This window comes from Lepisosteus oculatus, chromosome 15 (genome assembly GCF_040954835.1).
Source record: "Lepisosteus oculatus isolate fLepOcu1 chromosome 15, fLepOcu1.hap2, whole genome shotgun sequence".
Lineage (NCBI taxonomy): Eukaryota > Metazoa > Chordata > Actinopteri > Semionotiformes > Lepisosteidae > Lepisosteus > Lepisosteus oculatus.
The window spans coordinates 30,107,870-30,126,480 of record NC_090710.1 but is presented as its reverse complement, the minus strand read 5'-3'; the positions used below and the strand labels follow the sequence as shown (position 1 = coordinate 30,126,480).

Sequence of the window (18,611 nt, the reverse complement as noted above, 5' to 3'; positions counted from 1 at the left end):
AAGATCTGTTGAATTCATACATTTCTGTTTTGAGAATGTCCAGCAGTACTACATAAACAAACCAGAAACAAAATTTAATATGGCTTCATGGGTCCTTCACTCCTATTTGTTCTGCTTCTTATTGGTATTGGTGATAAACCAAAGTGTAGATAAATTGTGTAAGATATCAATAAAAATACAGAATCCAGTGCCTATACTTCTTGCATTATTCATTCCATATGCAGTTCCCAAATTAAGAATACCACTGCATATCTGTTGCTCTTTACAGATACATTTTATACCGTTTATACTTGACATCTTATTTGCTCAACTTGCAACTTCAGTAACATTCAGAAAACTTTTTAAATTCAGAACTGTAAAACACACTAGCAAGATTAGTTTCTCTACCTTCTGCTTATTAATGTTATTTTTCTCCAAACTCTAAAAGCATTCTATGCATGAGGGACGCATACGTTTGCCTTAAGCAATAAGCAGAGAACACTTTGATGGTTTTTCCCAAAATGTATTCAACATAATTCCACGGATTGCCTTCTAACATAATAGCTATGAGAGAGATTAGTAAGCCACATTTAATTGAAAAAAGATAGCTAAGAAACACCAGAAAAGTGGAAATGAAAATGCAAATGCAGTATGTGGCATGCTGCATTATTAGCTGAAGAGCTGCATAAAGAGCTATCACTGTTTTAAAGTATGCTGTGATTTAAGGGAGAATAATTATAAAACAATTAGAAACAGGTCTTGTTTTCAGGTAAGACAGCAAACAGTATATTTTTCTTCTTTTCTTCTTCTTTACCTAGTTTGGTGTTACTACACTCTTAGATTTACAACGTCGTATAAAATTCACGTTTGAATGAGGGCTAATAGACACTACCGTATGTATCATTATAACCACTCAACTTTTGCCATCCAACTACCAAATGCAAAGGACAGAGCTCATTGTAGTTCTTCACATTAGTTCCCAAGGCCCTTTTGTGAATAACATGTATTAGAAAGAGAATAGAAATAATTTATCACAAAGCATTACCTAGTGGGATAAAGACAAAAAAACTGTACAGTTCCCTGCATATTGGCTAAATAAACTTTCAGTTAGTTCCACAACCACAACATTGGAATAAACCTTTAAAAAAACAATGATTAAAATATGTTTTACATACTTTACAGTAGGTAAAATACTATTCTTTAATTTAAAAAAAACGGCTGAAAAGGTTGTTTTGAAAACGTAGCTTATTAACTTTTGTTCACCTCATACATTTATACTTTTTAAGTGTTCTTTCACATAACAGACTGTTACAGTTAACATGAATAAAAAAAAACTTGGGAACATCTGTCAAAATTAGCCTGAAAGTCACCATTAAGCTTTTCTGGACTGGACTCCAAAGTTTTTGCACTTATGGTAACATTCATTTTAATGACAGCAACAGATTGCTCATTGAGGTTTGATTAAATTTGCTGCTCCCAATTGTTCTCTACTTCTGTTCATGTTTCCTGCCTTTTTAATGAATGTCATTAGAAGTTTTACAATGTCACCTGCAGTTCCTTACAAAACCAAGTAAGTTCCTTGCAGCACCAACAGAATACACTGTAATCAGGGGTGTTCTGACACAGCAGAAAACTTGGAACGTTTATCTTTCAGCTTTGTGCAAAGCACTTAAAACCCACTAGTTAAAGAATCACAGAAATATATTTTACTCACCAATCTTTAAGGAATAACACACCATCACAGCAACAAAAATAACAACCAGGATCACTCACCAGCTGCACTGGGATCGGGTTTGCCTTTGAACTGTGTGAGCAGGATGTGGATTGCTTTCCAATCTGAACTGAGGTCTTCAAGCTTAACCTGGTATCAATGACAGAGAAATATTACATACCCAGATATCTGTACCACATTCTTTGACATTTACATTACTTTTCTCTCAACTATTAAGTATATCATAATTACAAAAGTACAAAAATTAATTGTTTTAATAAGTAATAATGATTGTATTGAGAATCTTGTGTACATTGTGAAAGCCACCATGAATACAACTGATAAATAAATTAGAAGACAGTGAAAGTAGTGAATAAACATGTAACTGACAAATGAAAAGTTCTATTAAATTCAATGTGATAAAAGCAGATTTACTGAATTACAAGCAAATAAAAATGGTTAAACAACGATCTGATATATCAGTTAGTACCATTTTTGACAATACATATAATCTTTATTATAAGAAAAAAGAAAAGTTGCAATTAAAAACTATTTCCAACCCAGGGATTTTGATACTAGGAAGAAATTCAGAAGCAGAACAGAAGTATTTGTAGGCATACCTTCTAACACACCAGTTTATAACTCCGTTTATACAGTAATTAGTGGCAGGTGAAATTAAAATGCACATTCTGGCCTTCACCACAAACGTCATCCAAAATCATGAAAGACTTATTTTAGCCATACACGTCCTGTCATTGCTGCAGATCACTCCACCACGTTCTATGTCTGCAGTATGTCTGTTTTTCAGACAGCTTATTCCTCTGACAGCCCATTCGTCTAACAGTTCTGGCCCACTGGTCCAATACATTTGTTACCCATGGACTATTGGCAAAAATGGGCAGGCTGTGTCCTAACAAGGTGGCACGATAAAGCAACAACAACAAAATTGTAAAAAAAAAAAGTCAACGTGTGATGAAAATCACTTTAGTTGGGTTATGATTAATTTCACACAGGCCACTTCAGCATAAACTCTTTCTGTTTTCCCCTTGGCCAGAGGTACAGGTCAGAAAGAGCTGCAGGAGCATTTGATCTTTGGTCACCAGCCTCAGCACATTCGTCCTCACGGGGACAGTTCAGAGGCCAGAGACATCATTTTCAATCGATTCCTGATGCATGTCATCATGAAATCCACTTCCGAGGCTGAGAACATGGTCTCAGGCTTCAGGGGAGACATTTTCATCGAACCTCAGAAGGGAGCTCATCACCAGTGTCACCTGGCTTCCGTGATATTTGAATGCTGCTGCTGCTTTTAGAAAAAAAACCTCACAAATCCTTAAAATATGTTTAAATTAATAGTATTGAATTATGTTGCCTGCCTTTGTGACTTCTTCCTTGTTACACCTAAGTTGTACAATAAGGTTGCAGAACTAATATACAGTTCACAAGGAGCTTATTAGAGAAATAAGGAGGATCCTTGAACAAACTTGGGTCTATTTTAATGAAAAAGGGTATAAATGGAGGGGGGCACAGAGGCACAGCGGTCAGCATCGCTGGGGCCCCAGGTTCAATTCCAGACTTGGGTTCTATCAGTATAGACTTTGTATGTTCTCCCAGTGTTTGTGTGGGGGTTTCCTCTGGGTGATCTGGTTTCTTGCCATAGTCCAAAAGTATACTGGTATGTTAATTGGACTCAGGGCAATTAGTTGTGGTATGAGTGTGTGTGCGTATTTGTGTCTCTGTATCCTGCCTTGCAGCCACTGCCTTGCTGAGAAAGGGTCCCCTGCGACCCTGAATTGGAAAAAGCTATTAGAAAAAGGATGGATGGGTATACAGTAAATGGCATAACTATACTGTACTGTATATAATTTACAGTGAACTACAGCTCCATTGTTCCATTCCGACAGTTGCATTGTAGTACATCAGGCTGTACTTTTCACCTGTGGACTTTTTAGTTCAAAGCAGCTTTTCAAACAACACAAAACTTTGAAAAATCAAAACTTTAGCACCACTCTCGATTGTCAGGTCTAAAGCCACTACCTTCTCATAATGTTTTGTACATTTTTGCAGAGCAATTCAACCACAGCAGGAATATTTGTAAAGTAATTGAAATTAAAAAAAAAGTTTTTCTTGAAGTATTGTTGAGCCAACAATGACTCGAAATTTAAATGTGAAAATAAATGATCGTGAAGTTTTCTTCACACTATGTAGCACAAGGGAATTCAATAAACAAACAAATTCCGTCTTTATGGAACCTCAATTACATATAAATAAACAGTAAATGTAATCCCTGATTGTTTTGTCAGACACCAGATAATAAAGTATCTGTATTTATGAACTGAAACTCAATAACGGCCAATTCCCATCAGAGAAGGAGAATCTGCCTGAAGAGGCCAAGATAATACCAATCCGGGAATCATCATGGAAAAAAGCAATTAAAACTAATCTCATTCCTACATATCTCTGACTTTTAGAGTTTTACTGATCCATTACAGTGTTAAAATAACACACATGGACGCAAAAAGCCTATCATTTACTACCATGAGGAAATTGAACTTCTTAAATTACATTGTGGATAAATGAATTAAGATAACATAAAGCTTTTGCGCTACTTATGTGATTGTATTATTTGTGCAGCTTGCAGGAAACAGAATGAGATACACAGTCAACACTGTCAAGGATATTATACTGATATACTCTATACGCTCCTCAAGGTGCCCAGTCGGGAAGGACCTAAAGCACTACATTTACGCTGTGTCCCACTCTGTTTCCAGACTCATCACATGGGCCCAAGCCATCAAACACTAGTCATAATCTAGCACTTGTTTGAATGATTAATTTAAATGTGGTTTAAATGCCCACGAAGGCAAAATAACACCATATGCCACTGGAGACTTCAACCGACTTACAACACACAATCATTCAGCATTGCTAATAGACAACTTGTTGTACATAACAGTGTAAACTGAGTTCTGTCTGAGGAAGTATTCCCTCTTGAAGACAACTACTTGAGACCATAGTTTCAAAAACTACTTGGTTTTACAAATCAATCCCTATGAAAGAGATACCCCACCTGGCACACAACAATAAGTATTGTAACGTGCACATTTGATGATTGATTCTTGTTTTTTTGGTTGTAGTATCCTGAGGAAATAAATATCACACCTGAAATCCTAATGTGGTTACCAATACAGTGACTGTGATTTGGATCCAAAATAAATGTCAAAGCCTGTACAATAAAACAACATCCTGAAACTGGTGTTTTTTTTGTTTGAATCTCTTTAAAAATATTTTAAATGACATTTTAATTTTAAATATAATCACAAAAGGAGTGCCAAGTTTAAAACTGTTTTTATGAGATGATGAGTGTGACTTACTGGTTTCTCTGAATTAGTACTTTTGTTGAGTTTGACATCACTCTTGATATAAGAGTGTTTTATGCAGTATGTGATTTTCTGAAGGGGGGAAAGTAAAAATAAATTCTAGATGGAGTAAAACAAAAAGGGGTTTAAAGTTGAAAATATGGAGAAAATATTTCACAAGGTGCAAATTTACCGTGCCTAACGGTGAGTGACTGTAAGTGAAAAAAATGACTAATGATGCTGTCATTTCACAGTCTTATCGGAGGAAATGGTAGCTGGCAGATTGTAATTGACCTCTTGTCTTCTTGTCCATGGCAATTACATTATGCAAAAACTAGGGAACAAATGTCGGGGTACCAAAATGGATTTCATTAAATCAGAAATAATAAAGCGGTGAAGCAAACGCACTGACACCAGGGGAGCGAACGGTATGATTTGGCAGCGCAGTTAAGTTATTCAGGCCTAATGATGTGAAATTGGCAAATATAATCTGAAACACAGTCAAAGCATCTATCGCTTGACATTTATCAGAAAAGGAATTCTAATAATGATGGGCAGGTATATTAAATAGGACTGCGAACTTTGAAGAAAAAGTTCTAATGTCAAAAGCAAGAGCCCGTGCTGTATGCTTTTTCTCACATGACTGTAGTTAGCATTTTGGTGCATCCTGTGCTCTGGGGACAGGCTCCGGGTTGCCATGGTCCTTTCCGTGGATAAGCTGCTTTCTCAGGAGAGATGGATGCAACGGCAGTGAGTAGATTTCAGGAGCTGGAGAGCAGAGGCTCTGGGAAGGTCACCTCTTTAAATGGGACGCTGCTTGGTTGGCAGCACAGCCTGCACTGAATTCAGCTCTAAACCGAATCTCAGTTTATTGACGGGTGTCATTATGGTGTGGGGAATAAGAGCAACAGTGTGCTGCACTGTAGATGTCGACCCATAAGGACTTCACTTTCAAATGTATATCTGTTGACAAAAAGTGCAAAATGAGGTGAGGAATAACCCAGCCCGCTGAGCTGAGACTGAACAGAGTAGGCAGTTTTACTTATAGTCTGGGTGTGTTGCGCTTACAATGATGAGTTAATAATTATCTCTCATTACTGAACTGCAGTTTCCATGGAGTCTTTAATGTATAGCGAGCATTTTTAACAATGAAAAAAACTTCTTTCAGATGACAGTTGATGCAAACGTAGTGCTGGCTGAAGATAACACACTGTAGAAGGATTCACCCAGCCCAGAGAGACTGCTTCCTTCAGTGTCTCCATTTCTAACCAGCAACAGTGGAAGATTGGTAGCCCTCAGGTCCACCATCTTCAGAGCTCTTAAACTTAGGTTAAACAACTAGGACACATAAATACTATTTTGTTGAAAGTCTTTGAGTTTATACTGTAGGCCAAAAGTCCAAGGCCTTCTGAACACCATAATATTCAAGCAAAAATTAATACAATTAATAAATTAATAAATTAATAAAAAATTAAGGTATAAATATAGGTATATTAATATAAAAAAACTGATGAACTGCTAAGACAAGACTCCATATCTCACTGATATTCAAAATCTGTGGGACCATTTTAGGGACAGAAAAGCCATCTACAGTTTGACCAAGAACCTATCCCTGGAGAAATGATTATGAAGACCTTTTCACTTGAGACTCTGTTTTTGATTAGAGTGTTCTCAACTCCATTCCTCAACCTTTGAGCATTGCTCCAACCTTTGATGAAGTAACATCTAAGCCCAAGCTCTCCTCTTCATAAACTGGTATAAAAAAGAAATATGAGAAATACCAGATGACCACAGAGAGATCATGATTGTGACAATCTTCAAGAAGGAAGATAAATCTGACTGGAAATTACTGAAGAATTGCTTTGTTGTGAAAAAATGAAAAGTAAAAGTGAGAACACTCCAATATAAATGAATAGTTCCTTCTACACTCTTGTTTTGTTGTGAACAAAATACTGTACACCTCTCTATATGCTCGTCTCTGACCTCACCAATGCCTTAGCTGTTTGTTAATGATGTAGTGATTTGGAAGAAATTTCTGAAATATGGATTCCCTTTGTAATTTTTCACCAATATCAGTTTACTCTATAAAATAGAAGGAGCAGTGATTCTCATTCATCAGATTCTCTGTTACAACATGTTACAACAGGAGGCATGCAAGTCTGTGTCTTTACATCTAACCATGAACAACTTACAGTCACAGAGGAGCTAAACTACCAAATAGATGGTAAGCTGCTAACCTCAGCCAACTCTAACGCAACGACTTAAGTCATTGAGCTCCAGTAGATTGATGATGCTGTACTGTTTGCTAACTCAGAACTGTTGATCCTTACTGAAACTTATGAGAAAAACACTCAGAAGATTAATGTCCTCCATCAAGAAGCTCACAATGAGCAGTCTCCATCTCTGGCAATTCAGATTCATAGTGAGAGTTTGGAGAACATTCCTTCCAGCTCAAAATCTATTGCTCAAAGAAAGCTGACATTAACAAAGAAATGCATCAAGTCATATGTGCAAGCTCAGCTTCTGCTTGCCTGAGGAAAAGAATGTTTGAAGAACACAAAATCAGACCTAAAACCAAAATCATGGTTTATCAGCAGTTGGATTCCCAGCCCTACTGTAAGGCACTGAGATATGGACATAACTCACCCTACCACACAATCAAAGTACCATCACTACTGCCTATGGACCTCTGAAGCCAAGTAAGATTGGGCTTGGTCACCACTGGGATGAGTGACTTCTAAAGGCAAACTATTTTCTACTGTAATTGGTGTGGGTGGGATAGTAGGAGGCACTCTTCTCTCTGGATCTGAATTTCCAAATTAATGCCCTTGTATGGTGACTCAGGACATTGTGCTTTAAGAGATATTAAAATGAGATTTTTGACTGTTTGGTCTTTAAAGATCCCATGGCACTTCTCAAGCTTACTAAATACTAGCGACGTAATCCTCTGGGTGCTACTGAAATACAATTCTAAGCCAGCAAATTCTTGCCTACCTAACATCTTGAACGCCCCTCTTACTTTAATTATAAGCACAACAGCTGCTCAGGGATAATATCTTTTGAAGCACTTCATCACCTCTCCAAATATCTGCTGTGTTGTGTGGGTTTGGTTGGTCCAGTGGGTCTACAGCTCTGTATAAAGTGTTTTATAATCATTCTGGATAAGACAGGAGTAGACATGTAAATGAAATCAATTATTATTGAAAACAGCTGGAGAGCATATGCACCATCATTACTGTCCTCTCTCAAATAAACACCAGGAGGATTGAGTTGATGATCTTCCAATATCAACTTGACTGGGTAGTCTTATCTTCAGAAGACCTGACTCCAGATATTCTCTCAGAGAAAGTGATTCAAGGATATCCTAAAGGCCAAAATGAAGACATGCACCATTTCATGGTAGACTATTGTCCAGGACTGTCTCAAACAGAAGAAAAGTCTACTGCAGGTATCACAGAGTTTCAGGTGAAGGAGAAGTTGGATAGGAAGAAAAGAATGTCATGGACCAGGTCTAAAACCCAGGGCCATCCATTCCATTTGGAAGAATGGATCCCAGCGGTGACTGAAATCGTGGATGAGCCTCCCAGACCAACCCTTCTTAACTGTGAGCAGCTGCTGAATAAGAGCAATTCGCACCGATTCTCAGATGATACACCGCACTGCATATCTCATCTGTGCTATTTGAAGTGTACTGTATATAAAGAAACTGAAAACATAATTTTCTGATATTTACAATGGACCATATTTTACAATACTTTCCAAATAAGCTCAAGGGTAAGACTGTTGAATGAGTCACTATTACATTTTTTAAGGCAGAGCAGGACAATTGAAATTATATTCAGTCTTTTGTTGAGGTTGCGTATCCCTTTTTGAACAACTTTTACAAGGCTGCATTTCTCATAAAACTGTGAGTGTAACTGGATTTAGACTGGAGCATACCATCATCTGTGTAATTTTGTGACCCCCTGCGTAAATCACCTGTGGACTTTCTTTGATGATCTCCCCAAGCTAATGAGCCACCCACCTTGTCTGCTGCATAATTGATAAACAAACAAAGAATAACATCAATGAGTAGCTGCTGGGATAATTATCACTGCAGCTCAATGCCATGCTGTTTCAAGCATAGTGTGCACACCCAGACAGGAAAATGAAGGCCTAGGCTTTAATCATTATGCCCAATGATAATTATAATGTTTAGTGAAAGTAAATGGCCATGAACTTGTTATTTGATTAGTGCTGATTGATTGGAAAGTCTGAAAGGTGTACAGTGCAGAGTAGCTCAGGTGCACACACATGGTACCTTGTTTTTTCCCTTGCGAAAAGATGCATTACCTTTATGGGCTGAGTGATTGGTTTGTCCTTGTATAGCTGATGACCTCTCGACAGGATAGCTTCCACATCTGCTTGTTTGGCTTGCACAGAGTCCTCAGTTTCCTGCAAGAACAGCAACTATCTATCAATAACAATTACTGAGTTAATATCTTTACATTGAGTTTCATAAAAGTCCAGATTTATTATACACTCACTCACACCTTCCCATGGAAAGCAATGTGAGCAGAAATGAAGTACTAGTAATTCTTAATTAACACTTGATATGATGTATTTACTTTCAGGGGAAAATTTTCAGTGGAATTTTCTTTCAGGGGAATGTATGCTGTGCATTTTCTTGGACTTAAATTCCCTCACCTCCCTCTTCTTCCTTCTCTCCATGACAGTTTGGAGTAAATGGAGTAGTTTATATCATGATCATTTACCTGATATTTAATTAAATACAGTTTGTTTACAGACTTCAGTGAATCAGCTCTAGTAGTGACTTGCTTCGTTTGTTTTTAAGAATCACATTTTTTCTTGATTTTTGTTTACCTTTTTCAGTTTGAACATTCACATTTTGATTAAAATTACTAATAAATGAGTATCTGATTAATTATTTGAAAACATTGTGTGTCATTTGTGATTCAGCATAGTGGGATACCACTGAAATGGAATGTCAGAACTCCAAACACAGTCTCCAGACAGGTGAGTAAAATATAATGAAAAAGAGTGTCAGAAGCAGCACTTACTATAGGTCTAGAAAAGTCAGGATAGATAAAGCACTTGAATCAGCTGCCATCAGTTAGTAATTTTAACGAGGGCAGTTTGTGTGCTGTGTAAATGTCTGAAACCAGCCTGAAAGGGGTTATTTGCAATGAGTTGATTGTTTTTATTTTCGTTTTACTTACTGTATGTTTGCTAAGGTTGACAATTTAAATGAAATGAACAGTGATGAACAGTGTCTGGAAAAACAGTGAGACAAAGATCATAAAACACACAGATTGTCCTGAAACTTTTTGACCTCAGTTTTACCCAGTGGTGTGGCTGTTTAACTCTTTTGCCTGAGAATTCCTGGGTCCAAATTTAGATTAGGATGCCTCCTATGTTTGTGTGGGTTTCCTTCACATGCTCAAACACACAGCTGCTGTGTTAACTGGCATCTCTAAATTGTCCTGTTGTGTTTCCACATGTACTGTATGCAAGTGTTCTGTCTGATGGTCTGGCTGGATTTGTGAACTTCCTAGTTGACTGCTGATTACAATAGGTTATTCTTAACTGAGCAATCCAGTTTGTACTGCACAAGTACTTGGTGTCCTTGATGACATTACCCAGTGAGTATTTTTTTTCAATTGTTGGAGCCAATTAAAAAGCATAATGTGATTGTGTTATACACTTATTGGCCTTTTGTGGTTGTGAGGGGGGAAAAACATATTGATGCAGAAAGAAAAAGTTTACTTTGCCATGTCAGACATCCCCAGTGTCCAGAAGCAAAAGCAACTAACACAAATCACAGAAACAAATGTGAAAAAGAGAAGCAGTACTGTGAAACCATACATTTGTTACATGACTGTGTACTGCATTACATATAGAGGTATTACATTAAGTAAGGATAACATTCTAAAGTGTATTTTCTTCTTTTTTTCATTGTCTCAAAGGTAAAACTCATCATTAACTCACTGCTCTCTCGCTTGAAAATCCTTAAGAACAAGTAGAAGTTATGTTATCTTGCTTAACTCTTCTTTGCTTACAGGTAATCAGAAATTCAATCAATGGTTTCTCAGTTCAGCAGAACATCTCATTTCCAACGATGATCAAATGAATAATAAAGAAAGTCTGCAACAGAGACCTGAACTTACTCAGAAAAGAAGAAGACTCTAAAATTCCAACCTTGGAAGTCAACCTTCTTTAGCATTCTCTAGCAACTTTCTCATGTTAAAAGACAGACTTTTCTGTCAGTCATAAAAAACATTGATTAAATTAATATTTGAACAAAACATTCACTTCAATCAATATAGCAAAATAGCAGAAAAACAAATATTACAAAATATTTTTGGAAGACAGATTGAGACTGGAATATGCCAAAATCATGTCTAGACTAAGTCATGGTTAGGTGGATTGAAAGACATATTGTAAGGAGGTGACAGGAAATTACCTCACATGTTAGAAGACGATTGGTCGGGTGACATTTTAAAACAGGAAACCAAGGCTTCCAGGTTGCTTATTTACATCTGATGTCTGGGGAAGATATCAGATCCTCTGGGTTGTTGCATCAATGGAGAAGGGAAGGAAGCATTCGATGAGTGAACTTTTGGTAGAGCCTCAGAGTGAGACTATGAGAGTTTTGGAAGAAACTTCCACAGCTGCATGTAAGCAGCTTAACTGTCTAGTTGTTGAAGAAAGGGAACAGGAAGATGCTTAGTTGGAGCTCAAAGAGGAGCTTAGGCTTTTGTTTTATTGTGGCTTTTAGTTTGATTATTTCTTTACTTTACTATAAAATAAAGAACACTGTTTTTTCACTTGACAGCTGCATTTGTCTGTTTTTTCCTAAGAGAAACCTCTTTTAAAGATGACATCATGGCATCCTGCTCTCAGGTAACCATGACAGTTTAGTCATTTGAACAAGGTTGGACAGTGTGAGATTGAATGTAAATTCTAAATTAGAGTCAAGCTGAGTGTTAGATAGGAAACAATTAGCCTTGGACATTTGAACAATTGATCCCACCTTGTCTTTCAGTTGATCTCTTACTGTATATTACCACTGTTGTGTTTTTTAGCTATTACTTCTCCTGTAATTGATAATCGTGGTCTTCTTCTGGCTTCCCTCACATAATACTGCTCTTTGTGAAGGATAATTAAGAATACACACTCCATCTCCTTTCTTGGAATTACCCTCCTGGTTTCCATTCCAACTGAAATTTGTTGGTTCATTAAGCTCTTAATTTGAACTACTGTATTTTCTTGTATTTTTAAAAAGCTTTCAGATCTTACATAGTTGAACAAAATTTGAAATTAACGTGAAACCTGTACCAAATGCTTGGTATCAGCTCTCCTTTCACTTAGGTTTGCTGTTTCAATGACTTGGTTGGATTTACCTAATTGGTCACATGAAGCACTAAGAGCTACTACGAGAATGCCTGACAGTATACGGCCTGCCTTTGGGACCACTGTGTTTTCTAGTTTTTGCTCCAGCCACACTCCTAATCACAGGCTAATTGATTTCATATTCCATCCGTCCATTACATCCCATTTGTAAGAGCTTCAGCCAATTCAGGGTCAGAGAGGAGCTGAAGCCTATCCTGGCCAGCAATGGGTGCAAGGCAGGATACACCCTGAATGGGACGCCATTCCATTGCAGGGGACACACACAGACACAAACAGACTCACATCAGGGCCAATTTTCCCAGAAGCCAATTAACCTACCAGCATATTTTTGGACTGTGGGAAGAAAACGGAGCAACCAGAGATAAACCACGTGAACACAGGGAGAACATCTGTCACGATTGTAATCCCTCCCTCTTAAGGGTTCTCCGGCTCTTTCACATTTTAGTTGATTTTGTGCACCTATTCAGCCCACCTTACAAGCCAGACGCTCACTCTGTTCGGGGCTCTGTACTGGAACCCAGACGCCCGGAGGCCCACCTACCACCGAGTTGCCCAAGTCCGTGGCTCGAGGGCATAGGCCTCCTATCGGCATCCTGAACCAGTCTGGAGCGCCTGGTCCCTTTACCCGTTTTTATTCCCCGTCCTTGCACTGGATCCCTCTCCGGTTTTTAACTTTTGTCGTTGTCACGGACGTCCAAAGGGACTAACCGTGGGGAGCAGGAGAGCAGAAAAAGACCCATATGCGTAGCGGCGAGACGGGAAAAAGGCCCGGGCTCATTAGTGCAAAGAGTTCAGGAATGCCGTATAGAAACCTATGCCCTCAGGGAGCGGACGTGGGGCGCCCTGGTGCCAGGCGGGTCTCAGGACATCCGAACATCAATGCTGAGCCAGGACAGAGTGCAAGACCCGGAAATATATAGCCCAAGGAAGAGAGGGACAGGAAGGACAGCAGACCGGAAACTAGGGACAGGACAGAGAAGGAGCGCCCTCTGGCTGCAGAGGGCGTGACAGTCGTGTTGTCTCTTCTCGATATCCTGGTTTTTGGACTTTTGGACTTCGCCTTGGTTTTCCCCCTTGATTCCTTCAGATTTGTTTGCATGGACCACGCCCCCCTGAGCACTAGTGCACACTTGTCACGCCCCCCTGTTCGTCAACCAGCCCAGCTCCTCGTCTCCTCCCTGTGTCTGTTCGCTCCCTTCCAGATTGTGCTGTCTGCATAGGGTCCTGAAGAACGCTTCGTAACAACATCCAAACACCACACAGATGGCACCCCAGTAATTGAACCAGGGCCCCAGCTCTGTGAAGTAGCAATGCTAACCATTGTGACACCATGTCAGCCTACAGCTTTCCATTTGGGGATTTTTTTTTTATTTGCCTTCAGCTACTATAATGTTGAAGGGGATTTCTAATGGTATCAACCCTGTGAAAGTTCCCGAGTTTCTGATCTTCCGACTGTCATGTAACTAAATGGACATTTTTAAAAGGAAAAAATGTCATTGTAGAAGTATCTCACACACTGTCATTTCCACTTGTGTCTATTCAGCCTACATTGATAATCTATTAATAGCTCTCCAGATTGTCATAGAGGTAAGTCAATTGAGGAAATTTCATTATAAAATCCTATCAGCTGAAGCTGTTGGAAATAGTATCTATGAAGGAAGGTATTTCTGCTTCATGTAGGACTGAGTTCATGAACAAGCAACCTAGAGATCTAAAGAAAAAAGTTTGTCAAGTAGAGCTTTAAATTAGTACTACTGATATAAAGCTTGGTTTGAATAAAACCCGGCAGACACCGTGAGCTGGAAACCATTGGATAAAAGTACTTTTCACTTTCATAATTGATAGGCTGTATTGATTATCTACAAGGATGGAATTTTAAGTTTTTGTAATGTCATATTAATAATAATAACCTCATATTGTGAACTTGAAATATACAGTACTTCAGATATACTTATATCACTTTGGAGCTTTAGATTTTTCAACATGTAAAATATTGTGGTAGCATATTTAATACCACAGTATAATGCATGGGGCATTTCTTTGGAGTTCATGCGTTACAATGTGTAAAAAGAGATAATAATAATTTCTGATTGAGTCTGTCTTGATTTCAGGCTGTTAGGCCACAATATGAGTTAATGGGAACAGGTGTGTAGACAGTCTATAAGCTCTGTATCTGTGATTACCTTTGTGTCAAAAGCCCCTGGTAATCCCACTTTTAGGTAGAGTTCTAGTTGGTCTTTTGTAGTTGAGGCCCAAAAAGCCAGCTGGTTGAGATGTTGCTGGAATTGTACCAACTCCTTCAGCAGGGCTTCTGTCGTCTTCTGCTTCTCAGGCAGCTCTCTGGACACCTGGTGATACAAGAGCACGACAACTGAAAGAGGTACACAAAGTCTGGGCACATATCCTCCGGAAGAAAATGCAATAGTTTAGAGAATTACAGACAACCCTAGCACTTATTATGGTTACACAGAGCAAACCAAAATCCAATCACTCAGATAGTGTTTGAGGCAGAGGTAGACAGATTATTGAAGGCGTTATAATTCGGGGGGATTTTAAAATAAATTGCAAACCTTACAAGAAATCGATGCAAGAATACTAGTGATTCAGCAGTAATATGATTGTAGCCTAGCAGTTTTCTTTTGAATATAGTGCAGCCGGTTGATAGTATATTTAGAAATTCCAGCAACCAACGTATTACACCAGTCTATCCGAAAGAAAACAGAGGCATGAATTAGCTTCTGTATTTGAGTAGGACAGGTCATAAATGAGCACTATAACACAAGTGAAAAAAGCAAACCATTTCTGACATTTCAGACTTGAAACTGAGGTTGAGGAGAACATCAAACATTTTTACCTGGGTTGCTGAACTACTTGTTCAATGACCATGCAGTGTGTGTGAAATATTACCTAGATCTTGTCACTATTAAGGAGTGAAAATTTTAATGCAGTCAAATTTTAATATCTAATATTAAAATTTACAACCAGTAAAAATAGAAAAACTTAAATAAATATCAAAGTAGTGTGCAAATAATCTCAGTGTTAGCACACAGATTGGTGAAGTTAATACCCATCACAACATATAATAATATGACCAACATAAAGAGAATCTGACCAAGTAGCAGCATTCAGATGAATAAATGGATAAAGACAGTGAAGAATTGAACCCTGTCGGACTCTAGACATAATGACAGCAGACCGTCTAGTCTAAACATTACAATATACTCTTGAAGGCTGTCCAAAAAAAGTGAGAATTAAAATTGATCAAAAAGAGTGCAGTCTATTTCAAATGAGCAATAGCAGCACATTTAACTGTTAATGAACCCATACTAGACTGCAGAGATTCCTCAAAATTTGTTGTGACACAAAAGACAACAGGCAATGGAACACTTCTTCCATGTCAGTCAATATAGATTAAGCTACCCTGTCTAAATGTGTAAAAGAATTCAGCAAACATTTCCTCTGGGACAATGGGGGATTCTGTCTTCAAATATTTTCTACTTTGTTCTGAAAGAATAATTGCCATCATTCCATTACACTCTCAAGATGGAGCAAGACATATTTGGCTCTAACATATAGTTAGATCTTTTTAATAAGGTTAATTTTAAGTTAGAGGATTTTTTAGTGTTAGAACATTCCTGTAGACCAATTTCCTGCCCAACAATCTTATCAGAAAGCCTTCTGAGAATGTAAGAAAATAAAAATTAAATTAGAACTTGAGTCTTTCAATGAAAATGAATTATGTTTTCATTAGAATTACCTCATTTCAACTTTTTAATGTTCACAGTAGTGGTGGCATGGAGGCACAGCAGTTAGTATTGCTGCTTGGCAGCGCTGGGGCCCTGGGTGCAATTCCTGGAGGACTCTATGTGTGGAGTTTGTATGTTCTCCCCTTGCTCATATGGGATTTGTCTAGGTGCTCTGGCTTCCTCCCACAGTCCAAAGACACGCTGGCAGGTTAATTGGCTTCTGGGAAGATTGGCCCTGGTGTGAGTGTGTGCGTGTGCGTGTGCGTGTTTGTGTCTGTGTGTCTGCCCTGTGATGGACTAGCATCACGTCCAGGGTGTACCCTGCCTCGAGCCTGTAGCTTGCTAAGGTCCCCCCTGACCCAGCATTAGACGAAAAGCGATTAGAAGATGGATGGACAGGTGTTTGCAGTTTAATATACTGAATTCTTCAACAATAACAACACTCCGCCCCCTTACTGTATATGTCTTCATCTACATAAGAGAGAGATAATGTCATGGTGGAGGCCAGAACGGACAGTGGAGCTGACTGGAGAAGATTATCAAAATATGTCTGTTCACCCAAAAGTGCACTGCAGCTCTGTCCCCCAGTGCTGCTGTGCTAACAGAGGAGAGATGCAGCTCACACATGCCTAGGAAGCCAGCCCTGCTTGTTTATCAGCAGCTGGCCAGCTGTGCTGCTGTTCTGGCGAAGCCTGGTGGCAGTCTTCTAAAGACACGAGCCAAATTCACATGAGCACCTTCTAGACTGGAGGGCCCTTTCTGTCTTTCAAACTGGTGCTTTTGCTGGTTCAGTTCATCAAGAGTCACTTTTTAGAGTAAAAATAGATATAGCTGTATTTTTTTTAGAATAAAGATGTTGAAGCAGTGGTAATTTGTGGCCAATTTCAATATCATCTATATTAATGCTTTTTTGTCTAATTGACAAAGTTACTGTAAACCATTAGCTAAGGTAACATAATGTAATTTTGAAAGGTGTGGGAAGTCTTGGTCTCCAGTACTTTGTTTACAGATCTCTAGATCTCTGCCTCTGCTTGGGCTAGCTATCACCTGAAATATCCCCTGAAATAAATCTTCTGCCTTTGGGTGCTCTTAATGTAATTACTCAACATACTGTATTGAAATATGAATGACATGTCATTACTGTAAGTCTGTAATGAAGCAACAGGTGAACTGAAAGACGAGGTGTAGATAAGAAAACCTCCTTGTAACTGTATTCTCAAGTAATCATGTTAGAAACAGGAATCCTCACATGAAAGATTGCAATTCCCCCTTCAAACACCTGTGGGATCTTTTTAGTTCCTCAAAGCAATTGATGTTTTTCTGTTCTTTACAAAGTGCTATGTTTCCTGGCGCGAGCGCAGAGCTGAGCTTCCTAAAAGGAGACCGTTAGTGGCAAGTGTTCATGAAAGAAAATGCATGCAGTTCACAAGGGCTCCTCGGAGAGCTGTGCTTGTTGGGTTCTCATTTAAATCTCTGCAATTTAATTTTCACAGCACTGGGAAACGTCCTTGAGTCTTAAGGAGAGAAGCATCTTCGAAAGGAGTCTCTGAACTCATATAAAACAACGACTAATGAGGAACTGGCTAGTGTAGCCCACTCATTTCATCAATAGGTTATTTTCCATTTTGCCAAGTTCTTAATAAAGTCATCCTGTATTAACTCTGTTTTACCTTCCAAGGCTAACAGCGCTTTTCCAGTGGTTTGCCCAATAACATCAGGCCATCAGTCCACCCAGCACTTGTACAAAAGCTAAACATTTACGTACAGTATGAAAAGAAGATTACAGTAGATATTTTTAATAATACTTGAGCAGATATTTAATGTAAATCAATAAACAATAAACAACCAGACAAGCCAGCCCCTTCCTACAATCACAAAGTCTGACCTGAACTAACTGCTGTCCCTCAGTGAGGATGTGGATCTCACCTACACCTGTGAATTTGCACCATGGACATTTACACTGTTTGGCTACAAAGAGATATCATTTGGAATATGCAGTAGCAATAAATATCTCTACTAATATTTTTTTTGTCTTATAGAAGAAATACAATATATTGTATAATTTTAATTTATATACAAATAGCTAAAGACATTTTTCCTTTTGAATTTATATAGAGTCCGTATGGTGGAATTAAATGATTGTGAACTTCTATTTCTAAGACATTTTTTCATCCGGTGATGTTTAATTCATGTCAGAAAATACAAAATGCAATTCATTCGGACTCCAGTTTATATTGACTCTAAACATATACTGTATGACATACCACATGTTGAAATGGAAGTTATAAATACACGTGGAAAGCTGAATATAAATACTGTATATATCAAAGTATCACCTAAATATTGGGGGACAGAAAATGCCAGCATGACATCTCTGTATTACTAAAACTGTATATTACTACT

At 38.3% G+C, this 18,611-nt stretch overlaps 1 protein-coding gene across 14 annotated transcripts in view; it reads right to left on the bottom strand.

Annotated features, from left to right (window-relative positions):
- dmd (dystrophin) overlaps positions 1 to 18,611 on the bottom strand; it is a 726,399-nt gene that overhangs the window by 225,482 nt on the left and 482,306 nt on the right. For all 14 annotated transcript variants that reach the window (XM_015364174.2, XM_015364177.2, XM_015364182.2 and 11 more), the window contains 3 exons: positions 14,646 to 14,810; positions 9,382 to 9,483; positions 1,753 to 1,840 (listed from right to left, as the gene is read on the bottom strand). In XM_015364174.2, the coding sequence (XP_015219660.1) occupies positions 1,753 to 1,840; positions 9,382 to 9,483; positions 14,646 to 14,810 (355 nt within the window). The remainder of the gene's footprint in view (positions 1 to 1,752; positions 1,841 to 9,381; positions 9,484 to 14,645; positions 14,811 to 18,611) is intronic.